This window comes from Poecile atricapillus, chromosome 2, assembly GCF_030490865.1.
Source record: "Poecile atricapillus isolate bPoeAtr1 chromosome 2, bPoeAtr1.hap1, whole genome shotgun sequence".
Lineage (NCBI taxonomy): Eukaryota > Metazoa > Chordata > Aves > Passeriformes > Paridae > Poecile > Poecile atricapillus.
In genome coordinates, this window is record NC_081250.1 from 28,785,332 (window position 1) to 28,812,360 (window position 27,029).

A 27,029-nucleotide genomic window follows, 5' to 3' on the forward strand; every position below is an offset into this window, starting at 1 on the left:
GAAGTATCACAAAATTACAACAGCTGTCTCTAGAAACATTAAAAAATTGTGATAAATGGATACTTACTGGACTTAATTCAGTAATATCCCATTCAAGGTATTCTGCAACATGCATCATTTGAGCAATGATATTTTCCAGCTCCTAGAGATGAATGAAAAAGTATTACATTTAATGCCAGGTTATAAAGAAAAATTCTACTGCAAGCAACTAATAATTCAACCATATTGCATTCAGTGACACTATTTCATCAACATGCATGATGAAATGTACTTTACACTGGAAGCTGTACTCTCAAGTGAACCTGCTTACTAGCAAAACATCCTGCATGGACTACAAAGCATTCAGGTAGGTGAAATACAGCCCCACAATCAAAGTAATTGAAAGCAGTCACAGATTCTTCCTTCCTAGTTATCTTTCAAGCACTCATGTTTCATGATCTGATTTCCACCCTGGGATAAGATTATGTAATCATCCTTAAATTCTATTATTCTAACAAATTATATTTTGGACATAATTGTATAAATCACAACTTTCTAGCAGAAATAAGGCATAAAGTGGATTCTGTAAACTACTACAGATTTATTTTCTTACGACTACAGTATTGCAATTTCCCTTGATCACGTATCACCGGGGCTTTTGTATACTTATCTATACACTTTTGCTTCATAAACATGCTCAAATGCTTATCTAGGGCCATTCTAAATTCTCATTTGTATCCAGGCATCTAACCCAAGTTGGTATTGACTAAAATTATGGTGTCATATTTACTTCATACCTATATATAATTTCACTTCCCTATTTTTCTGCAATTTATGGGAATCACCTCCTCTTCCTTACCAATCTATTCTATGCTGCCTTGCTTCCAGAAAATACAAAAAGAAGGTGGGGAAAAAAAAAATAAAAATAAAGAACTCTGCTAAATAAAACACTTCAGTTAGTGATCAGAAAAAAATAGTTACATCTTTTAAAATTATTTCCATATAGCCAACTTTTCCTCAAACATTTGGTTGGACTACTCCTCAAAACATTGTCCTTAATATTGCTCCTCTATTCTTAATAATAGCATAGAAGTTATGACATCTCTCCACATAAATCCACTGTGTGACTCTCACACTTACCCTTTTCAATGAAATATTTACAAATGGTGCTTTCATACACATCTCCCAGCAGCATACTAGAATTACTGTAGTCATATTAATGTGTACCCTACAGTAATACCATTTAAAATCAGAAGACTATAGAACAGGACTCCATGACAGCAGTGTCAGCAACTGAAAATTTAAACAGTTGTAGAAGCAGCATTTCTTATGGGAAAGCTCAAACAAATTAATGAATTTTTATTGACTATATTTTATACTGCTTCTAATAATTCAAGATAAAAATAAACTCAATTTGAATTAATGTAGTTTTGTATGGTTTTGCCATGTTGACATACTCTTACAATGCAATACATAAAGAACATTACCGAACTATCCAGGTATCCATTCCCATCTGTATCATACAAGCGAAACATAACTGAAAAGAAAACAAAGAGAGAAGGAAACTAGGTTAGAAAACACAATAAATACATCTCTTTTTCATAAAAAAAACCCCACAATTCCAAACCAAAACACAAAACAACTAAGCCTGAGTTTCAAAGAAAGGACAAATATTAACATTTTTGTTTAATGATCAGACTAGCTGCAGACCCACCAAATAAGCTGCATTATGTGAGAGGTTCACTCAGCAACTACCCTGCCACAGTGCCCCCAATGAGACATACTAGCCAGAGAGTGCAACTGCACCTTTTCCACACCATCACCCTAACAGGTAATTTGTTCTGTGAACTTGATTTTGCTTCCCTCTAGAGACGATATGTCTTCATGGTGAGAACTACCAAAAGGCCTTTCTCTGTGATCTCACCAAATGTAGGATAACACAATTGGTCACAATCATTGATAAGCCTGCTTAAATGACAATGCTACTTACTCCCTTGGCTGCAGGTACCACTTTTCAATAGTGATACTGCTTTAGAAACTAGTTTCTGACCAACTAAAGGAAACACAGGATTAATATTTTAAATATCTAATCATCCAAATCCAACAATAAACATTCATCACAAACTGCCAGCATGATTTCTTCCAGGACCGTACTTGCTTCATCAACTTCAAAATGTATTCTCAGCATTCTGGGGAACTACACAGACACAAAAGTCTATTTGGACAATATCCAGAAAAACGATATATTTTCAAGATTGTATCATGACTTGATTCCAGCCAAAAGAAGGGGTACATGCACCATTACCAAGATATTTGGAAGCAGCAAAGCATAAAGCTTTCATAGGAATCCTGTTAGGCAACTAAAAAGGAAATCCAGAAGACTAAAAATACTCTTTGTCCCTACTTTCAGAGACAGTTTGTCAGAGCTCCGAAATCCAAATACCCACCATGGTCTTCAAAAGTGCAATTTTTTTTTTACCCCATGCCTGTTTTTTAGGGATGAACAAGTCAGTCCATGTAGAGGTGGTTCCAGGACAATGTAATGCCTTTAACAACAGCAAAACAAAAGTAACTTGTAGTCCAATCAGATGTCTCTGGAAACGTAACATATGAGCTATTTAACACTAAGGAATGCTACCACACTGGATCCATAGCAGATGCTGCTACAGTCCAATCAATTTCACACACAAAGCTTACCATAACTTTCAGGAAACAATTTAATGAGAAGCGAGATGAAATTCTTAGCAATTAGGGAGTAAAGTTCAGAAAGAATTCAGTCATTTTTGGATTTACAGCAAAACATATTAACTTTTATATGAATTGACTTGTTTAACTTACTTCCTCCATCTTGGGAATGAGTTGATAATCCGACTGTGTGGAAAAAAGGTAAGCACTATACCTCCCTACCACTTCAGCAATTTTTGCCACTACCTTGCACTGCTCTTAAGAGCTGTAATACAAGATTGATGATATTTATTGTAGTACACTATTTCATGCCACAAGGCCCACAGTTCACTAGTTACAGGTTAGGAAAACCTATAAAAATATCCTTCTTTCCCTAGAGTTAGCACAGCAAAAATGTTTCAGCGTAAAACAAGTTAATGCCAAAAGCCAGAGATTGGTACTGCCCCAGCTAGTATGCCTTCCCCCAAAGCTTCTCAGAGCTTGATAGCTAATATTGTCTGGCAAAGGTACCATTAGGCATTCATATTTTCCACAGGGATGAATCACTGAATCACTCAATGATAAAGTTAAAATAATTTGGCTCTCCTTCCTCCTCCTCTGTGATTCTTCAACACTAGCTGAGAGAATGTTTTACAGCAAGTTTTAGCATCTCCGTGACCTTTATGTACTCCAGAGCAGGAGTGATAACTCTTTTATTCCTTCAACATGAATCAGTAGTTCTAATCAGTCGTTTAAAACCAGAAATTAGCATAGTTATAACTGTTTTACCTTTGTAGAAACAAAGTCTTTCCAGTTACATATGTATAGGCTAGCAAAAAGGCTCAATCTGTGCTCTTGGCTAGATTCTGAAAACCGTGCTACTGGCGTGGCATGCAATCTCTTTTCTATTCATACACTGCTAAGTTTTCATGCTCTTGATTTGCACATTGTAGGAGAAAAAAAAAACAACAAACAAAACCAAGAGCAAAATGATAAAAACAACCACAAGGTAGTTCTGATGCAAACTACAGAGCCCAATTCAAATTTTTCTATTTCTTCTCCCATCCCCTTACCTAATTACACTGACTGGGCATTCAATTTCTATTTCTAGATGGCAATTTAACCTTAAAAAGATTACTTAGGTTTTCTCAATGTATCTCTGTGAGGAATGGTTGGGATTTTCTTTATATTCAGGTCATACATAGATTATGAATAGGTATGTCGAGCATGCCAAACAGGAGAGGATCACACTATGCAAGGCATCTACATTCTTAATAGGTTCTGGAATATTTATAAATCTATGAAAATCTGTAGATCATACAGATCCAAAGATGAAACATTATTTTCTCTTAGTGTACTTTATCCTTCAGCCTACATCAAATTTTAATTGAAAGCAACACTTTCACGTTCTGCTTGTCCTAAATTAAGTTTCCAAACACTCAGCTATGACTCATTTTCTCCAATTTTTCTCATCTGGAAAAAAACAATTAAAATCACTATTTGAAATTGGTATTAATATTAAAGTTGGCAACTCCTGAACAAGCCATTTCTTTTTCCCTTCATTGCTACAAACTTGTAAGTTACATTACAGCCATAGGACCTACTGCTTTCAAAATACAGAAAAGAGTTAAATTATACCATTAATTTATAATGAGAATTCAGCTGAAATCAATAGAAAAGTCTGCATATAACGGTGCAATATAAGCTGAGATTTAGATACTAAAAAGCAAAAATATGTTGTATATTTAAACCTATAAAACAATCATGCCAAGAATTATACACAATAAATGCAATAGAATTTTAATACACAATATTTAAGTACCATACACATATTAGGATAACACTCTCTCGCTTCTAAGTCATATAGAACACAATCTTTTGCCCATGCAGCTCCTATTGCAGGAAGTTAATGGAAAATGCCCATAACATAATTATCATCTGCTCCTGTCTCTCCTTCTTTTCCATTGTACCAACGCCTGACACCAGGGGAGGCAACTGATCTCCATTTCATGTCATGGTTTGTGCATCGAGCTCCTCAGAGCTCTGGCAAGGCTTGCATAACTTGCTACCATGCAGCAGTTACTACACTCCAAGTTAAATTGAGTCCTTGGATCTCAGTTTTATTGTGCCTGTGTTCTGAACGAGCATTCCCATTTTAATCATATGATATCAAAACAGTATTACCAAATTTGGGGGATTTGCTGTGACCCTGCAGCAACTCCAGGTGACAAAACATTGAGATACTCCAGCAACATGTAACTTTGTAATGAATTTCTTATTCTGGCAGAAGCAGCCTACTGTTTGCACATCTTATCATACTGAATATTTACTTTCCATATGAGAGCCTGATCTCACAGATCTTTTATACACAGACCAGTTATTTATATTGAAGTACACTGCATCTCAATAAGGACTGTATGATTGGTCTAACTGTTTAGCCACACAAAGAAGTGCTGTTTAGCCACATGAAAAAGTGGCTTCTGAAGTTCCACAATAAGGAAACAGGTTTTCTTCTTCCTTTTTTCTCCAATTTATAAATCAAATTCACAGGGTTTTTTTTGTTTTATTTTGTTCTAATAGGTAGTGGTGTTGCTCTTTAATGACCCCTGAATAAAAAACAAACAAACAACCAAACAAGTAATTTCTAACCTCCTGTGTCAAACACTCCTTCCCAATAGTGGTGCAGACTTGAATCATTCTTGGTTTTTCAGTATTCAGTAATAGTGTAGAGCCCGCAGCCTATATTAGCAACTATTCTTTGTTTAAATTAGGATGTTTCATGCAGGTTATTCACCCCACATATAGATCTCTAAGTATACTCAGTGTACCTTGTTTGTTTTTCTTAGATCAAGAGATAACAGTGCAGAGAGGATTACTGTAACTACAGAATGTAAAATCCTTACTCTTCATTTTAGCAAATGCTAGACAGACCAAATTTAGTTTAAAATCTCATCATTAGCAAGAATAAAAAATAATTTCTGCACTAAGGGTCACCTAGAGCCATATTTTTATAATCCACCTGCTCAAAACCAATTCTTAAATTCCCAAACAGAGTATTTGATGTTTATGGAAACAAATATTTAAAATTAAAGAAGAACATACATTCTAGCTTGTCTTCAGGTCTTCCTCTTTCTAGCAGTGACAAATAGCAAACAATATCCTTCAGCTGTATCATATCTGGTAAATGTGAGTTTGCAGGAGTAGGAGGTCTGGATGTAGAGGTACCCTTGTTAAGTCTCAGACCTGGAAATAACCCATAGCCTTTGTTAGTCTGAACATACAATATAAGCAGAGAATAAAAACATAACCCTTACATGCATTCATCTTTGTTTTATGTGACTCTCAGACTACTTCTTAATTTAAATATAAAGTTTTAAACAATTCATACTCATAATTTATCCAGCAAAGGTAGAATCAAACTATCCAAAGGAAAACCCCATCCAATTATGGGAATGGCATAGCCTTTTCTTAATTTGTGCTGATTTGATTTCATCTGACTACAAAACAATCTGGTGAATATTTTTGTTCTACCATACTAGATGCTAAGTATTAAAAACAATTCCCTGCCAACTCTGAATCCACTTCCTTATGCTGGTAGAAGCTTCATGTCATTTATAGATTGACAACTACACTAACTGAAGATGCTTTAGCATTGACAAAAACTTTTCCAATACCCAAGTGTACTGTTATCCCAAAAACACAGCCAGATGTGTGTCAGTGCAGCAAATACTTAAAATACAAAAGTCTCAGCAACAGACTAGTGAGAAGATAAATGTGGAATTTAAATAATAGTCATAATAATTGTTCAGACATTGTGATTAATAGCAGCTCCAGTGTACCACTTGGAATTAAAGTTTCAAAATAGACAAACATTTTTGTTTCAGTACAACATTACTATGACCAGTCCTAATGGTATTGCTGCAATCTGCAGGACCAAAAGGGGAAAAATAGGAAGGACAGCAGAACACAGAAAAAGGAGTAAGAAAACTTTCTTTACAAGTTTGTTACATTTCTCACTGACTGAGGGTTGTCCTTCTCCCCCTAAATTTTGCTTGAAAAACATCACTGCAATCTGGATACATCTTCAAAAGCCTACGTTTTAAAAGATATGCCTACATGTCATGAGATGCACATGTTAAAATAATGAAATAAGGTAAAAAAGAGCAAGTTGGCATGCAAAAATGTATCTTGGAATGAATTTCATTTTCATGGTTTCACGCAAATAATAAAGACTAAAAGTAACTATTAAGTTAACAAAAATATTTAATAAGTCAATGTTCTATTTAATAAGCTTGCATGTCAGTTAAATGTCATTAAAATTATGACATTATAACATTTTATTCAGTTAAATGCTAGCTTTAATCTCACAAATTACACAAATAGTTCATATTCCAGTCATATAAATCATATTCACAGAATAAAATGGATTATAAAACCTGGGATAACCCTTCTCAAAAATAAATAGTGCTGAAATCCAAATGAAAAGAAACACAAATTTTAAGGTATCTTTTAACCTATCATCAGCTGTAAGGTACAGGTTAAATTATTAGTTCTTAATCAGAGGTGGGGAGGGTTGGCTGGAATGTTCTGACTTACACATGACTTCCAGCCCTGATGCTTACCTGGCATCTGTTTCCATCTCTCTTCAGACACCTTACCTGAAAATACAGTTTATAAACAGACATGAGTGGACCAAGAGAAACCAAGTGTAAAACAAGCACATACCTGACAGACTGATGAGCCCTGCTACTTTCATTGTCATTTTCTCTAGCTCTCACACTTCCATTTTCCAGAAAAATGTCAAATATTTCTGACAAAATAATTTTCCAGTACACTTTCACTATTGGTAATATTTAAAAATTAAAATTTAAGATACCCAAAAACAAGTGTTTCCATAGTTTCCATTTCCATATCAAAATGTACCAATGCACAGTTTTTCCCTTTAAAGTTACAAAGGATGTAACATTTAGTTTAAACCACAAAATTGAATTACAATATAAACCCAGTATATTTTCAAGCCCAAACAATTCTTGCATGATATGAACTGAATGGCCTTTCTGAACATGTTTTGGATATAACAATTTATCAAACAGTCCTTCTGGTATTATGCTAAAAACATATGGAAGTTTCCTAAACTGGTATTACATTATATTATTTCTAAAGTCCTTAGTAACAGAAAAAGATAAAAACTCATTACAAACTTGAAAAAGTTTGTGTAGGAGAAAAAAATTTAGGAGGCAACATTAGAGTAAGAAACTTAACATATAGTTTAAACAACAACAGTAATAATAGCACCATCCTTAATAATGATGTTATAATAATTATCATTATTGTAATTTTACCACACATAGGAATAAAATATATCAAAGAGAACTATAGTGAAAGTGAAGAAAGCTGAGTACAGCCTATACAGGGCAAAATTTAGCCGTGCCCTCTGAAATCAAAATCACTTTTAGTGATATACACTCACCCAACATTTAAAATATCAGTAGCTGCTAATTACGTAGGATTAGTAATAACACTAGAAGTATACCTAGACTATTAAAAGAAACAGCAGCAACTGGCACAGAAACGTTTGAGCACCAGGAGGAGCCTCCTGCACGAAGCTTGAAGGTTTCTAAGTGTTTATACAGGAGCAGGCAACAAGATCATGTAACCATAGCAATCTGATCAGCATTAACATGACAAAGAATGTCCACTTGGTGTCTCAGCTGCATCATTATTGTGAATTTGATGCCTTAAGCTTTCATGTTTTTCCCTAGGTGTGTAGCTTTGAGCTTCATATTAAATGTCAGTGAGCTCTCTTCACAGAGTAGGTAGACAAAACAATTCCTTTTCCAGCTTGATACCAAGGACAATCATTACAAGTTTCAGGCCCAAAACCATAAACAACAGTGGACTGAGGAGAGGAAACAAAAAGGCTGGGACTTCATAACCTGGAGCTGTAATCGCACAATTAACCCTGATATACAAATGGACCAAAACTTATAAAAATGTGACCAATTCGTGACCAACTGTCCATTTTGTGACCATTTTTAGATCCATCTTTGGTATAGCCCTGGCCAGGCTCTTGCACTCCCCATCTGTCTAGCCTCTGTTCTAGGACAGCCTTCTCAAGACATCAAACTAAAAAGACAAAACCATTTAACTTCCACTCCTTTTCACAATATTTCCTATTATGGTTGAGTTAGTTTCTCTAATTTCACAAACACCAGAACAAAAATCCCTCAACATGCAGTTAAGAATTCCATATATTTACAGCTATTAGAAGTAAGGTTAGGGAAGGTTTATCTCTTATACTACTGATTTTATTACTTACCTCCAGAAAGGTGCTGTGGTTTGTTTTTTATTAATGGGCTGCAGTGAGAGATTTTGTTCCTAAATGATGTAAAAAGGTGTTCAATGAAATCATCTGGTAACTCTGCCTCCAGGAAAGTCTTCATGAACAACTTGAAACCCTCTAAATCTATTGTCTGCAATGAAGGGGAAGAGAAAAAGAATAAAAATTTTTGAATGTTTTGTAAAAAAATTCACACTAATTCATCGAATAATATTCTGTTGACAAAAGCTTTGGACTGTATTTGAATATACTGATTTCTGAAGATATAGAATGGCACACCTATTCTTGAAAGTGATCAGTGAATTCAGTATTATTTTTAAAATTCACACTATTGCTATAATACTTCAGAGCACTGTGTGAAACAGCCCAGAGTAAATTCAGAGCACTTATATCAGGACCCTGAAATCAAGTTCCATGCTCTCAAATTTCTTGATTAGCATCCAAAGGCACCTAGAGAGCTCCTAGGGATGTACTTAGCATGTCTTAGCTTTTCCTATAATTAGGCAGACAAAAAGCAGGGATTTTTGGATGCCTAATTCAGGGAATTGAAGGCCTTCTGTCTTTTCCTACTTGGCAACATGCTTTGCTGGTGTTTGTCAAAGAGTTACTAATCACTGTCTCAAACAGGTTCAAAGAGTCAAATGAGAGTGCTCAGACATGCAGCATTACTTAGAGACAAAAAAACAAAATGTTGTTGATCCAAACCATTTGTCATTTAGCTAAATTTGGTTTTGCTTTTGTGAGCAAGGGAAGACCTGATTTATATAACTCCTATGATGATTTTTTTCTGTTCAAACAGCATTGTCTTTTTTAGGTAATAAAATTAATCACAGATTATCTCAAGTTGGAAGGTTTACATAAAGATCATTGAGTTCAACTTCCTGCTCCTCACAGGACTACCTGAAACTAAACCATATGATTAAGAGCATCATCCCAATGGTCCGTAACCTCTGATAGGCTTGGTGCCATGACCAAGACGTGCCTCTTCCACTGACCAACCAGTCTCCCACTGAAAAGCCTTTTCCTGATGTCTGATCTGAACTCCCCCTGATGCAATCTCATTCTACTTCTGCGTGTCCTACTGCTGGTCACCAGGGAGATATCATCACCTCCCCCTCAAGGAATGTGTAGGCTGCAATGGGATCAGAGCAATGCAAAGCATTATGATGCCATTTTATCCTGTCAATAGAGGATGAAGATAAAGGTATCCTGAAACATATTGACACAACTGCATATTTATCATTGCATTTGTGATTTTAAAGCAGCTTATCAATTATTAATCTGATAAAACATAGTATAACTTTCTTTATAGATCAAACAGAACAGCAACTTATCATCATTAAATAATTATGGGATAAATCCACATGATACCACAAAACTGACTTTGAGGAATTTCTCTATGCTTCAGGAATACTCCATTTCTCCACAGAAAAGTCTAATGCAACTCCTTTAGTTCATCACAGTGAATATGGAAAGAGGGAAAAGACTATCAAGAATATCAAGAATCAGCTTGAAGCCATGCCAAAAAAAAAAAAATTAGAAACTGAATTTTCAAAGACATCAGTGAATTTGGAATCTGAGTCACAGTATAAATAATTTTTGCTATTATTTTAATATCATTTTAAGACTTAGGAGCAGAGACTGCTCTTCCCCTGACTTCTTTGACTTTTTTAATGCCTTTATGAGATTCTGAAATTTTATGAGCACATTAAATAAGGTGTTTCTCTTTAAGATCAAGACCTAACTACCAAAGGGTAATGTTTTAAATGCGTATCATCTTTATGAGGGACCAACAACACAAATTGCAAAATCTGACTACTCTTGTTCAAGTCATAATTTTTAGGAATGCAAGATTGGTGAGAGGAATATCTCCTGAGCTTCTAAAACAGAACACCTCATTTGAGAATGAAGTGCAGGGAAACCAATAAAACTCTCACCTCTTGAAGACAAAAATAGCAGAGACTGAAAAAAATTGCTCACAATGCTCAAAATAGGTGTAAAATGGAAATAAACATCTTGGACATGGACTCTATCTCATCACACAGTCTTAGCCACACTCTTTTACTTTGGCAAATCATACACTGTTTCATTCATGCTATAAACTTTACATTTTTTTCTCTCTAATAAAGCCACTGACATTTAATTCACTGTTTATAAACTATGAATCACAATAGCAAAAGGATTTGTATCAGCACTCCAGTAAATCAGTAATTATTTACGCTGATATACACTATAGAAACGTATTTTTTTACCTGCAAGCATAACAAATACATTAATCACTAAATCAACTGACTTTAACAACGTGAAATTGTTTTGTTAAATTGTGCATTAATGAAATGTGTCTTAGCTATCTCACTAAATCATATACACAAAAAACAAAAAACAGCTAACTGAAAATGGAAACTAAAATTATAATCCCATTTAAATTAAGGTTTATGGATGGCTACATAAATATCTTTACATTACATTAATCTTTTCTTTATTAGCCCTGTCTACGGATTTTATGTATATATTGAAAAAATATTCCCTGAGTTTAGAACCACCTTAGATTTTTAAACTGCTGCCTGAGAGACATTGATTCTCCAAGCTGCCAGCAGCTACTAATGCTACTTTTTTTTTTTTTTCACTTAAAGGGTTCAAAATTATACATGTGTAGAGAAATGGATAAATAAATAAGTTTGAAATTGTGTACTTCTTTCTTCCTGAAGACACTCGCTCAAAGATGTTCAAACTTTTCAGTATTTTGTAAACATGGTCAGACTATCAGTTAAGCCAATATCCTCCAACACATCTTCCAAACTGCTAGAAAAGACAAGAGAAACTAAAGTAACACGACTTGGCTGCCACGTCCATTTACTGTATTTGATATCCTGACTTCCAGCAATGAGGGTGGCTCAGCAAAGGACAAAAGAAAGTGTGTAGTTGTTGTAAAGGTTGTTCTACAGGTTTCTTCAGCTGAAAGTGCTTTATCCTCTGTTCTAACATGCTCTGCAACCTGTATTCCCCCAGGGAAGCAGCAATATTCATACAACCAGAGTTCAGATGTTGCACATTCAAAAGCTTTCAAATTATAATGGAAGTTAGTCAGGAGCTGGCAAATTACTTGAATGCACACCAGAAATGTTTAGAATGGTCAAAAATGCAGGTGCAAATGCTGTAAGCAAAGAATGTATAAAACCAGTCCTGCTTAAGGGAGATCTCTGTGTAGAGGCCTGTGATTAGGTCTTGCCTAAAACATCAAAATATGGCATTCTAATATTGCATAGCTGGAAAACATTCTAGAGAACCTAACATAATTGGTGTAGATTATCCTATTAGAACTGAGTTATAAAAAGGTATTGTCATTTCTGGGTATTTATTTATTTAATAAATGTATATATGGTAAATTAGAGAACTAAGCTAGTCTACAGCAGACCTAGGAGTAGATTGGACCATCCATCAAGCTTCCCAATGAAAAAGAATGATCTTCCAAAACCATGGCTCACTTTTAAATTGCTTTCAGTACCTTTGCTATCATCTCTCATTGTAATACACATTACTCACTACATGACTATAGAAAAATGGAAGAATTTCTTAAAAGTAACCCTGAGAGGAGCACTGTAGAAGACACCTCTGTAGGTGTTAAGAGCACTATCACCAAGCAGAGGTTTAAATATTGAGTATGGTTCATCTAGAACAGAGCACATAAAGATGCAAAACATTTGCTCAGCTTAATTTAAAACTACTTTCACAACAGAGAAAAAAAACACATAATTTTATAGTAATTTCTCTATTCTTCAACTATAGACTATCTTTCCTCACAGAACTTTACCCTTCTGAAACAGGGAAATTATGCAGCTAGTAAATACCCTTCCTTTAATTACCAGCATTTTCCCCCACAACCCCAGCTTCTTCAAATGTATTGCACAATGTTTTGGTAAGCAAAAAGACAAAAAAGAGGGAAAGCAGGGAACAATAATTTTCCATCTTAACATGTATCACACTTGATCTTCCTTTTAAATCTGTCATTATCAGAATTTCACAGATGAAAAGTTCAGAGCATTTTGGTATGGTTTGAAAATAATTTATTTATGCTAATGAATTCTCAAACATTAATTAAACAGTTCAGATCAATAACATCAGAATAATATATAAACCATAATGGTGGATCTGGTTTTCTTAAGCATGCAGGGTAATTGCTTAATTTTCAACAGCTGCTCGCCTTCCAGAAGCTCCAGCTGAATTTAAATGAACCTGAGAAGGAAGGATTTAGCATTTCAGAAAGCATTTTCCATGACGTTTCACAAGTGAGAGGATGAGAGCGTGAGAGGATGTACCAAACTGACAACAATTAGCCTTGCACATTAATTAATTCACTCCATTTCACAAGAGACTATATCAGGGCATAGGGAGATTATGATCACAAGTTTAGGGATTTCAGGAAAATTTTCAACATAGCAGAGATAAAATAGGACACAGTCGAATCAGAAAAACATGAAAGAACATTCAAATAATTTGGCCTAAATCTTCTGAGTCTAAAAGAAAAAAATCAGTGCAGTTTTAGCTTTGACTCTATTATAAAGGGTACCAAAATCCTTGCCTGTAGGTCACAGAAAAATAAAGGGTTTTACAATAATCATATAAAACTGAATTTCTATTTTTATATGTTGAACTGATTCACCAAGTTTATTGGAGCTCCTTTTCTTATGTTTTGCAAAAAGAAATTTCACAAAATAAGACTTCTGTATTGCTGGGTAATAAAATTTCATTTGGTAATGAAAAATTTTGGTGTAACTCCAGAGAAATATACATTCAAAACCACCACAGAGTTTCAGCTCATTTAAACCATAAAATTCATTTAAAATTGATTTTATTGTATTTTTAGAAGTAGTTAGTTCCCACTTACAGATTTTATCAGTATTTCCAAACACCTGAAATTAAGACACAAAACCCTAAAAATTATATATTTATCTTGGAAAAAAGAAAATGAGAAGGAACATAAGACATGGGCAACACTGCATAAATTTAACTTTAAAATTATTTTTAGCAAATAAAATGTGTAAACCATTAAACAATTTTCATCTTTTCTGAAAGCAAACAAGGAACTGGACTCACTATGACTCTATGTATATGTATATATATATATATATACTGTTCTTAGAATAATATAATACAATAAAATTTTACCACAGAACTCTGTTATGCCTTATACATTTTTTTAAAATATGAATATAGAAACTAAAGCAACACTAGCTACATGGATAAAAAGTGACAAGTGCAAAAGTTAATACCATATAGCACTAATTTTTCTTAAAATAGAAGTCTGGATAGGGAGAGAGAACGTCAATGCCATTTGTATACAGACTGAATATAGTGAGGAGGTAATATCTGGGCCAAGTTGTGGATGCCCCATCCCTGGCAGTTTTCAAGGGCTCTGAGCAACCTGGTCTAGTAGAACATGTCTGTTGCCATGGCAGGGGTCCTGGAACCAGATATCTTCCTGCCCAAACTATTAGCTGGTAATATTTTTCCTGAATCTGAACACCAGTTTATCCTTCTTAAGATACCACACAAAATCATATGAAAGAGTAACAAGCGCACATAAAAAGACACATTTGAGCAAATGGCAATCACTGAACTAGAAAAAAAAATTATAAAGAATCTTAACTTTAAAGAAGTGGAAGTCACAAAGAAATTGAAGACCTAGCAAATGATCAAATAAATTTTTCAGGATATTTCAAGACAGTTTATTCAAGACACATTACTTCAAGACGGTTTCCAGGATGACACTGATTACTTTTACTAAAGAATTCACAACTATGAAGAAACAAAACCATTAAAGATAGTTTGGGGTTTTTAGATGCACTAAAAAGGTCACTTTATTCCTAGTTTTAAAAGTAGTCTGGAGTTTTATGCTCCTATTACTGCACAAAATACTACAAACCTGACATGAAAGCAACCCCTATCTTTCATAGTACCATGATCATATGTAGATTTCTTTGCAATGTATCCAATGCATATCACAGATATGTGATAAGATGTTTTTTACATTACTAACATCACTAAAGAATGCATGTATCTTACTTCTCTTTCTACTCCACACCAATGGCATAAAGCAAAGCTCTTGCTTCCCACGCTTCAGTTTCTTTTGAATCCCAGAGAAGCAGAATATGAGGGACTCCAAGAAAAAAGAAATGTGCATCAGTCTATGCTTAATATGCTTTAAAGATTCTCCAATTACTATGATAAGAGTTCTGTTTCATCTCAGGTGCTCATTGATAAGTACATTACACTAATTTAGTGCTACTTCACAGAGGGTGAGACTCAGTCTCAGGAAGAACAGGAACTGGAGGACTGGTTTCCAAGTAGCAGTTATGATTTTGCTTGGCAAAATAACAGACAATTTCAAGTTTCTTCTGGTTTTGTATCAGACATATATAGGCCAACACTCAGCTAAAACCACACATCTTTAGCTCCTGACTATTGCTACAACAGGCTATGGAGGTGCCTTAAAATGCCTGATTCTGTCCAAAGCAGCAGAATGGCTCATAACACCTTGAGTAATGGAGAGGAAAAGGCTGAACTCCATCTACAAACACTGTATGTATTTGACTTTGTCCTTTCTCCTAGAGCAGTTAAGCTGTTCAATTTTATAACTCTACTCTTCTGCTTTACTGATAGTAAACACAGATATGTAAGATCAAGAAAAATCCAAATATGCACATTTTGAAGATTTATGCATTTATATATATATGCTGTGCAAACACATAGAACTCTACATGATATAGACCTCAAAAGTCAGTATATCCCAATACTGAGAATACAGAAAACATGGTTCCTCAGTGAAAAATAGGATACATACAAGAAAATTTTTCCATCTTTTTATATAGAAGTTTTTTAACTTTGCTACATAGTATTCTAACTCCTACCATACTAATACTTTTGAAGAGAACCAATAATTTATTAAGAAAATGCAAGCTTTTGACTCAAAATCTATCCTAACAACTGCAATATAAGAGGTCTAACTCTCTCCTGTATTTTCCTAGCTGGTGTAAATACAACCAGTTCTTCTGGGTGCTATGCCAAACGAAGGGAGAGAAGCTGTATCACTCTCTTTCTCCTCACAAGACAGCAAAAATTAATAGTCTCTTGAAAAAGGGTTGCCATTGTGGATCTAGCAGGGCAGGGAGGGGTAAAATAATACTCCTGTTATTCCTCCCCACCACACCGGCCACATAAAAGGAACAAGAAATGATCTAGTGTTTGAAATTAATCTCCACCCATAAATTCTTTTAAAACACCACATTCTCTTTGGTCTTTTCTTCTTTTAGATTTGTACCAAATATTTCAACATAAGCCATTATTTTCAGCATCCTGAAAAACAAAATGCAAGAGAGAAAAGAAAAAAGAGAGAAATATAATTCATTTCAAGAGACTTCCATTACATATGGTTTTCATTTATTAGAAAGAATATTTCACAGATAATGGAAGAGAATTATGTTGAAATGTAATTTTCAATTAATTACTTTTTAAATTATGTTGTCTCATCTCCAAATGGTGCCAAAAATATAACCAGCTTTCATCTACTGACAGTAATTGCTCCGGGTTGTTTTTGGAGTTGGGTAAGTTCTTTTAACCAAGTTCCTTTAACTGATTATTTCTTTTTAAACTACTTATATTGACCCAATATGTGAAAAATGAACTTTTGAATAAGAGTAGATATTACAGGCCCTTGATTCACACATTGTTCTATGACAACAATGGCAAACACTAATGTGAGTGCTTTAGTGACAATTAGGTGATTTCCTGTGACTACCAGTGCTAAAACGTTCCCACAAAAGTCAAAGTCTTGAAGATTTGTTGATTATTACATTTCAAAACCTGACACTGCCAAAAGATGTGGAAAAAAGTGGAGAGACTATACACAGAGGATTAACAAACTAACATGAATCGCATGAGAATGAATAAATTCTGTTTAAAATGTATTTTAAATGTTCATAGGGCAGAAACTCAAATCAAATTTGGAATTACTCATGAAGACTGGCTTTGGGCACAAGGCGAAATTTGGTTTAAATTCAGTCCTTAGCATGTTTAGATCTAATTATTCCATTTAATACAGTTTTTACGTAACTAATTTTGAAAATGCTAGTAACCAAATTAAAACTATTTCTTATCTATATCAGCATTCAAATTAATAGCTACTGATATGAATGTTTAAAAAAAAAATTTAAAATCCACATGCTCTCACAAGCTGCTTCTACCAAAAACTCCATATGGACAAATAATATTTGGATATTACCAATACACAGACATAAGTTATTGCCAAAATTTTCCCCCAGTTCTTCAAAGAAGTAAGCTCAACAAAATATCTCAAATGGAAATGGGAAAACTCCATTTTTATGCAATAATTAGATTTTTAAGCATAACATTCTCATGTTATTAAAATAAATTGATACTAATTACCAAAATAAGCCTGGAATGTATTCAGCAGCTACTGCAGTCTCATCCCAATCTTACATAAAGGTAAAAAAAAAAAAAAACCCAAACTTTTTTTATCAGCAGGTTTTCCTCAATACATAATTCTATATGTGCCTAAGTTTGTATATCCTGAAGTACTACAAAAAAAAAGTACTTGCATTTAATACTTCTACTAAATATGCTACATTTACTATATAAAAGTAAGCGTTTTTTTTAAGGAGAGTGATAAATCACATACTTTTAGAAGGCTCTTTTAGGAGATTATCATTCAAACTCTACTTGAAATTATTACATATCAAGCAAAGTGACAAGTAAATAGTTTGCATTCTGTCCCAAAAAAATTTGCATTGGAAAAATGGGGTAGGTGGCATGGTTCAAACAAAAGCCAAATAAAACAGCACAATTAATCAATTCCTGAAAAATGTCAGTTATGACAAAAAGTCCTGGTTGAAACAACTTACCTGCACGTGCAGATTGTGTAAAAACCTACTCACGGACAAACATGTCCATAATGTGCTTAAAATTAAGAAAAATCATTTTTCTATGCATGTTCTATGGCAATAATATTTTACTGTATTTAATGACCCTGTCTGTGAATTGCAAATTTTTGTGGAAGTTATTTCAGCTACACTTTATAAAAATACTTGCTATGACACTTTTAGTAGGAAAAAGTTATCTGTTCATCCCTCTCTCTTCGAAGTTTCAATGAACAGACTTTCACTTCATGAATGAACAGTTTGCTGAGATTTAACACAGCTTAACTGCAACCTTCACTTGGAATAATTACATACAGCAATAGAAAAAGGTTTAAAGTGTCCCATTTCATTCATCAATAAGTTACATCCACTTTATACTAAGTAAATGTACAGATTTTACTAGAAGTGGAGCTATACTAATTGACGTAAGTTTGACTTTCTACTCAGCAGTATTTAAAAGTATAGCTTAGAAAGAATTAAAAGGATATGATCAGTGGCATCTGCTTAATTATACAGGTATACATTTTTATATATCAATATCTCTTCTTCACAAGAAGACTTCAAAACATTTGTTTTTTGATTTGTTGATTAATTCCCGCAATAAATTATGACTGGAGATATTTTTGCTATATTTTGATATGCAGCTTCATAAACATTATCTAAATTCCACCATGCAGGTGAATCAAGCATAGCTGAAGCCATCACAATAAAAATCACAAAATATAATATATTGTTCTTCATAATGAAACACCCCTCCATCATAATTAATTAAGTCTCTCTAAAGCTCTTTAAGTCTTTTTTAACATGTGACATATAAATGAAAGTGGTAATACACTTTTAAAGTTTTAACATAAGGGACTGTGCAATACAACAATGTAAAGAAAAAAAGGGATAAAAATAAGTTCTTAGGGCAGAGAAAGTGTATCAAAAGGAAAGGAGGATATCAAAGAGGGAAATTAGCACTGGTAGCACAGACTGACAAAAGGACATAAGAGAGAGACCAGTAAAGATAATAAAAAATTTTCAAAACAGAACAGTTTTGCAGCATAAATTGACTATCTGAAATATTTTACACCTCAATGCCCTCAACACACTCCACAGAAAGCAGGTTCACAGCCAGACTGCCAACATCTCTGCCTGGCAGGCTTCCTAACTCTCTAGGTATGCAGAAAGCTCTCCCTAGAAATTTTGCCCATGGAGCCAGAAAAACAGAGTACCCAGTGTCTGAAACCTAGAGTTTATTGCTGGTGATACACACAAGATGTTACATTCTTCTCTTTTGTAGCTAGAAAGATACAACTTAAGCTTCTTACATGTGAGGGACAGGCTTCTCCTACATTATATATGCTATAATTCTGCACATCCTACTAACCTTCTGTAAATTAGTTCCAATTTGCATTTATTTCATCCCATCATTTGGACAAAAGTAGAAAGATGTGACTTCTGCAGTACTTTTTTTATAGAAAATGAAATCTTCCTATCTGTAGTAAAAATACTTCACTTAATATATTATAATAAGGCGAGGTCTTTACGTAATTTAATATCTTCTGTCATATCAAAGAACATAGCTGAGGCAAAGAACACAAAATATCCTTTCAAACCATATTCCTATGTGCTTGAAATTTTAACTACTTTTCCACTTAGGCCAATGGGCCTAAGACACTACCTCTTTTTAGAAGTTTCGTCTTCTTTCCAGACTACCATGACCACAAGAACACGATTACAACATCCCAATAACATCCTTCTCTTCTTCATGACCAAACCACAATGATACTTTGCATTCTTCTGGTGATCAACTACATACATGTCAATTTATCTGACAATGCCAGTTGGACTAGGGTACACTACACTCTACTCTGCACACATGCATCTCATTCCATTTACCACCGTCCATCACATCATCCAGCTTTTCCAGTGTGATATTAATTCCCAAATTTTATTTAGTTTGTTGACTCTGTTATTATTTGCCTACTCATTTAACAAAGTAATCAGCTAAATGCTGAGATTATGCTCAAGATCGGTCACAGACACACTGCTTTAATGTTGAAGCCTTCTGTTTCAGGACCCTCTGAAGTCACTCTGTTATCTTATTAAAAGAATAAAGAAATAACATTGGTCACCTGAAGAAAGAACTGCTGTGAATGGGGAGTTCTGCTCTTACTAACGCATCTCCAAAAGCTCAGTTGGCCTCTGACCCCAGAAAGTGAGTGGTTCTACAAAACTAATCTTTTCATTCTCTTGACTTTCTCATTGTTCTCATGTTCTGGCTGCCTCTTCTCAGAACAGCAGAGCTGGAGCTTTTTAACACCTTTGTGTTACAAAGGACGAATAACTAGGTCACTTAAAAGATGAGTCAATTTTATTTCCTTTTTTTTTCCCATTTTACTTTTATACCTGATTTTAGGCTGCTGAAGCTTCTCAGGTGTAGCTTCCTGGGTTGATAATCAGCATTTTAACCATTTCTCTTGCAATTGCAGTGAAGTCACAATCGCTTAAAGCACAGCATAAGCCTTATTCAAATTATTAAGTCTGCAATTTTAAGCCTGCTACATATAAATGGTATTATATGGTTATAGAAATCAGCATTTAATATTTTTTCCTGAGATGCATTCTTATCATTTCAGAGTAATATAGACAATTATGATATCTCACAGTAAAGAGAAATTTCCGTGACAAGTATGGAACAAGTCAATTACTTGCTCTTAACTTATTTCTCATACTCAACTCAATTAATGTTAGTAAAATAATGTACTGTGAATGACAAAAATGAAATTCACTCAGTGAAAAATTCTGCCAGCAGAAAAGGAATGCATTCTGGTTTTAGATTTAAATATGACTCTATTATCTGAAAGAATAGCCACATGCAGTATTTATTAATAAGTACATCTCAATGGAAGCCTACAAAATAAAATACACTGTACCTATGCATAAAGAAAGAAAAAAAAATAACATTACTTACTTGATTAAGTATATCTTGTTTCTGTAACACATGCAAGGAAAGAAAACATACATACATTAGTGCAGTGTCATAACACTCAAGCTCTGTTTTCATAACAGAAATATTTTTAGTGAAAGGTTAGTGATTTAGATGAGCAGGTTTAAGACAAGATGGACTATCCCATTTTCTTGCACTAGCACATAAGTCAAGAAAATGGTTCTAAGTCAACTTTCTAGTCTTTATTAGACAGTGCAAGCAATTTATTTCTAAACATGCAATGACAGATAACCAAGAAAGATAAATAAATATAATGTTAGTCTTTCTTCCGTATGTTCTTTAAAAAAGCATAAAATATTTTTACCAAGAAGAGCTGAAAATGAAACTGAATTCAGTTATCAGAACTGAATATTCTAAAATCCAAGCAGGAAGGTCATGGAGATGATCCTCAGTGCCACCACATGGCACATACAGGAGCACCAGGGGACCAGGACATGCCTGCAAGAGTTTCATAAAGTCAGATCCTGCGTGACTCCTTGGTCCTTGACACCTGAACTCCTTCTATGGCAAGGTCCTGCTTGGTAGATAAGGATATTGTCTACCTGGACTTCTGTAGAATCATTATCATAAAGGTTGGAAAAGACCTCTACAGTCTTTTAGTATAGACTTTAACATTGCATTCTCCTGGAGAAACTGTCTGCTCATGGCTTGGACGGGTGCCCCCTTTGCTGGGTAATAAAGCGGTCAGGTGGCTGGGCCTATGGGGTGGTGGTCAGTGGAGTTATATCCAGTTAGTAGAAAATCAGAAGTGGTGTTTCCCAGGACTCACCAAGTCCTGTATAGTATCTTTATCAATGATCTGGATGAAGGTATGATTTGCACCTTAGTCAGTCTGAATTGATGCCCTGTCGGGCAAGAGCTTTGACTTCCTACTTGAGGGTAGGAAGGCTCTGCATAGGGAACTGGACAGACTGGATCAGTGGGCTAAGGTCAGTGACATGAGGGCTCAACGAGGCCAAGTGCCAGGTCCTGCACTTGCGTCACAGTGAGCCCAGGCAGCTCCTCAGGTTGGCGGAAAATTGTGTGGAAAACTGTCCAGCAGAAAAGGAGCTGGGGATGCTGGTTGACAGCCAGTTGAACATGGGCCAGCAGTGCCCAGGTGGCCAAGAAAGAAAATGGACTCCCCTGTAAACAAAAAATTAAGAGGCACTGAAAAAGGAAGACAACACTAGGACTACAAGCACACAATGCTGTGTACTTACTGCCCGTTTAGATACTTTTATCTTTAGCTCTACCTGTTTTCCTAATTCTTGCCAACCTATTCAGTGCTCCCCTCAAAGATAAATGGATGGAATTAATTAATATAAATAGATCTCAAATGATGAACAGAGTATTTATCAATTGCAGCTTTCCAAGAGGCTGGTCTTAGACTATCTGTGTGTCTTATACATGTACAAAATTCATTCATAATTAGCTCTTTGCTATTGACTTAGAGAAGAACATGAAAGAGGTTCAGTAGCATCTGTAGAAATTTTACGTATCTTCCGTACATTGAAAGCAGAGAGTAGAAGATCCCTAAATAAACTCCCTAAAATAGCTAACCTTCTGATAATTATATACACCATTTCCCCTAATCCCAAAATCCACTCATTCAACAAGATATAAAATTGTGTAAAAAAAAAACAAGATTATTTCAGGTAGCAAGTTTTGAAGACCAATAGCTTTTGTTTTGCTATTTGCATTCCATTAGATCAGCCTGTGATAAAAAACTGCATTGTAGAACCAATGGAGTGGAATAAACTCCTGAACCCTTTAAATATGTAAGTAAATATATCACTACTGAATTTGCCATATGTCAGTGACCCATGTTTCTTGGTAAAAAAGCTGGCATCACCTTTTGGTAGAGTAAGACTTAAACCATTTGGAGTGTTCATAAGATAATGATCTAGGAAAGAGAGAGGTAAAATGGAAATATGGTGGTATTCTCTACCAAACAAAACAACAAAACAGAAGGGCTGTCCAGAATATATGGAAACAAATAGCTGCACTAAGATTGATGCCAGCTGGATCAGTTAATTTTTGTCATCTCATTTACAGACAATAATTACTTACATCCAATCCAGAGACTCCTCATCCAACCACATAAAATCAACTTGTAAATCATTCTGTAAAGAGTTTATCCATACAGCAGGCTGAATGCATGCCAGAAATATAGACACACCTGTGCAAAGGCAGTTTGCTTGCCAGAATAGAATATTCATTCAGTGCCAGAGGAAATTTCAGCCACTTTGCTTCCAGTTCAGCAGCTTACAGCATGAACCTTGAGCTAACAAATTTTACTAGATCCAAAGTAGCTTTGTTGCTACCTATGTTTTCTTTATGTTGCACTTCCTGAAGTCTAAGTGCTAAGTAGCAAAGTACAAAAGCTGTCAGGGTTAGCCTTGGTCCAGTATTGACCCAGGAGCAGTGAATAGCTTGATTCCTGCTGAAGACATCATCACAGACATCACATCATTCTGTCTTGAATTCCTCCTTCCCCTACCCTCCTCCTGTCCTGCTCCCTGCCCTGGGTACTCTGCTGCTCTGGATGTTTCAACACAATGGTAGAATTCTGCAAATGAATAGCTGTGAAATGAAGAACAGGGAGACACCATGCAGAGTCCCAGACTCATCTCAAGACCAACTGTGCTTATTAATTCCAGCTTTGCACAGAATTTGCCAATTCACCTGGCTTCAGTCAGAGCAGTTTTCCTGGGTACCCATCTTGCCATGACTCAACTTCCATGTAGCCCCAAACCGGAAGAATGACTTTGTTAAAAAAGACTAATCACACCACTTTAGGCAATCACGTTTATATACAATTGACAATTTGAAAATATGTTACTTATACAGCAACATATTACTTAAATACACATAAAATGCACAGTTATTTTTTACTTTAATAGGGTACACTTCACAAAACTGAACATGTATGATGACTGAAAATATGTGAAGAATTAGAAGAAAAAACATATAATAAAGACAATTTATAAATTCACTTTTTTTTCTAAAAAATAAAACAAAACCAAAAGTATGTCTATATTCTAACAAAAAGCAGGTAAGGGAGGTCCTGTGGATGATCACAACACTCCCATCCATTTATATTCTATGAATGTACTTAACTAGAAGTCTAGTTAAGTACATAAAATGATCTTTTACAGGATCAACTCACACTATTTCATTGAATTATTAATTTCTTCCTCAGAAACTGACTAAAATGACTAGCATTATGCCTGGCCAAATTCAAAGCATCAAGTGATTTTTCAACTCTAAATACACTATTACTCATTAGTTGACAAGAATTGTATTATTGCTAATATGTTCTCAATAATTTTTTGCATTTTACATCCTGAAATGTAAGATCAAGTAATTTTCATAATGATTAGTGCACGTTTCTCTCCTGAATTTCACATAATGTGAGCACAGTCAGAAATATTACTATTAGAAACATTACTGAAAGAAGGGTTTTATTTAGCTACATTCTGAATCACACCATTAGGATGTGCTAAGCAAATGCAAATTTCAATTGAGGATAAGAAAAGAAAACAATCTGGCTTTTTCTTCCAGCCAAATCAGAATACTTTGTCTAGTGGTGAATCTGTAGTGACAATGTGCATACATGGCTTTTTTTCAGCTGAATTATTTGTTTCATAACATCAGAAAATCCCACTACCAGAAACAACACAACTGAAATTAAACGGAATTTAAAAAGAAATCTTAATCCACTTATACAACTTTTGAAATTATGCTTAACAACTCCAATCTTTAGAGACTCGAAAACCATATTAATCTTAACATAAGGGTTGTGGAGGTGTTTTGGGTGCTTTGTTTTTATTTCGGGGGGTGGGGGGGTGGGAGGGAAAGGAGAAGGGGACCCGTGAGCTGATTTTGGCTGGATAGAGTTAATCTCCTTCACAGTAGCTTGCATAGAGCTATGTTTTGGATTTGTGCTGAAAACAATGTTGATAACAGAGGCATATTTTAGTTATTGACACAGAGTCAACGCCTTTTCTCACCAGCCCACAAGTGAGGCAGCTGAAGATATAAGAATTTGGGAAGGGGCACAGTTGGGATAACTGACTATAGGGATATTCCAAGTCATATGGCATCCTGTTTTTTTTCTTTCCAAACGCTTTCAAATACCCCAAACACTTGATTTATAAATAACCTTCTATTTCAAATGTTTAGAATGGCTACAGAATTTTCAAATTGTCAGCAACATTTCTGATCATTAAGAAACAAGAAAAATTACCCCTTCGGGATTATACTTTGCTAACACACCACTGCCATGGAATTCTTCTAAGACATCCTTAATTTTCTTGGTGGAATCTGGATAAAAAATGAAGAGAGAGAAATTGAAAATACAGAACACTGATTTACATAATATGAACTGTAATTAAAAAAGCAACAATCAAAATTGCTAATAGCTTTTCGAAATGCACATCAGTAATTTTCTGTAGCTGTATGAGGGCTGTGGGCACAAAGAAAATGAGAACATACTTTACCTTCTTAACAAGTACTGTAAAAACCAGCAAGTAAACACAAAATGCTCAGAAACAAACACTTCTTGATCGAATCCTTAGCTATTAAATAGCATATTTCTGAACAAGTTTTTCTTAAGACTATTTCAAATCACTTTTCTTGTCCTTGAGTCAACCACAAAACATGATCACTTCCACCAGCACTACAAAATCTCCTTTGGCAGAGCTGCCAGTGGATAGAGGAGCTGGACAGTATCAAGATAAATGGGAACCTTCCAGAAAAAAGCTCTTCACTGGTCACATCACAGAAAACAAATGCTGCTCTCAAAACCTCAATTTTTGCAGGTACTCTCACGTATTCTAGAAACTATCCTCCCCAGTAACTTCTAACAGAATTGTGCAAATACCTGCAGTTCAGAATCACAGATATAATTTTGCCAATTTAACTATGTGCAGAATAACAAAACAATTATTCCAGTCAGTTGCCATTAACTTGAACTCAGATTCACTTAGAACTCACCATGCACATAACCACCATCTCCACATTAAATATCTCAGCAATACAAGAAAAATAACTGTAATTCATTTGTTTCTTTAAAATGCAGTAGTTGAGTGCACAATGGTCAAATGTGTATAATGGCCACACCACCATAAACTAGTAATGAGGACCACTGCAGTGAATAAGAGAATAGGTGAACTTTGCATCTGTAATTTTATTTCTACAACAAAACCTGGAAGGAAAGTAGAGAAGCAAAGAGTGAAGGAAGAAAAGGACTCTCTCTAGAGCAATTATTCTGGCACTTAATATTATAAACATTAGGACCTAATATGGCTTTTATTAATCAATCAACAAAATATGGCATTGTTACAGTTCTTAAGACTTTAAAGTAATCCAGCATCTTAAACCTGACTCTAAAACGTGAAGTTAGCAAACTATGCATGACCTGAAAGGAGAATACACAGCAGCCAAGGATTTGAACAATAGTTATGTAACAGTTCTGTAACTAGTTCATAGCAGCTATAAACAGGCAACAAAATTAAAATTCAGTTTTAAGAGGTATTGGAGGAGGTGTTTCCCTCCCACTCTCAGACACAGTTTACATAGTAATAAGAATGGCTTTCCCCAACATTTTTCATTTAACAAATTTTCATAAATAAAAATACCTGAGACTATGTGTGGCCTCAATAAAATTGCTTATTTTCACCAATTGGATGTATTTCAATGTTACTATCAACTATAAGCAATGGAGTTTAGCAGGTCTCATGGGCAGTCAATGCAAAATTTATTAATAAATCATACAGACAAAATAATCTATAATCTTATTGCTGTCTCATTTGAATTACACCAAAAACTCACAAAAACAAAAACACTAAAAAGAATAAATAAATAAATATAAATTTTAACAATAAATTTTACTATCAGCTGTAATTAGAATCTGGTGGGTTAGATACTAACTGACCAGGGCAAGCACACAAATTGATGACTGACAAAAAATTATTTTTATTTGGTTTCTATTATTCTATGTTTGTCAGTATTCATATACATGGTTGTATATAAAAATCATTGCATCTTATGATAATGATGTCAATAACTACAAAAGCAGCAGTATGAGATGAGCAGATATATGACAGAGGTGATTGAGACTCATCCTAAGAAA

The 27,029-nt window shown here is 34.6% G+C and overlaps 1 protein-coding gene across 1 annotated transcript in view; it reads right to left on the minus strand.

Annotated features, from left to right (window-relative positions):
- The window catches only part of DGKB (diacylglycerol kinase beta), a 331,799-nt gene that overhangs the window by 245,213 nt on the left and 59,557 nt on the right, over positions 1-27,029 (minus strand). The window contains exons 3-9 of the mRNA XM_058833546.1: positions 25,143-25,219; positions 20,876-20,896; positions 8,963-9,116; positions 7,266-7,301; positions 5,746-5,886; positions 1,467-1,516; positions 68-142 (exon numbers count right to left, since the gene is read on the minus strand). Coding sequence (XP_058689529.1) covers positions 68-142; positions 1,467-1,516; positions 5,746-5,886; positions 7,266-7,301; positions 8,963-9,116; positions 20,876-20,896; positions 25,143-25,219 — 554 coding nt within the window. The remainder of the gene's footprint in view (positions 1-67; positions 143-1,466; positions 1,517-5,745; positions 5,887-7,265; positions 7,302-8,962; positions 9,117-20,875; positions 20,897-25,142; positions 25,220-27,029) is intronic.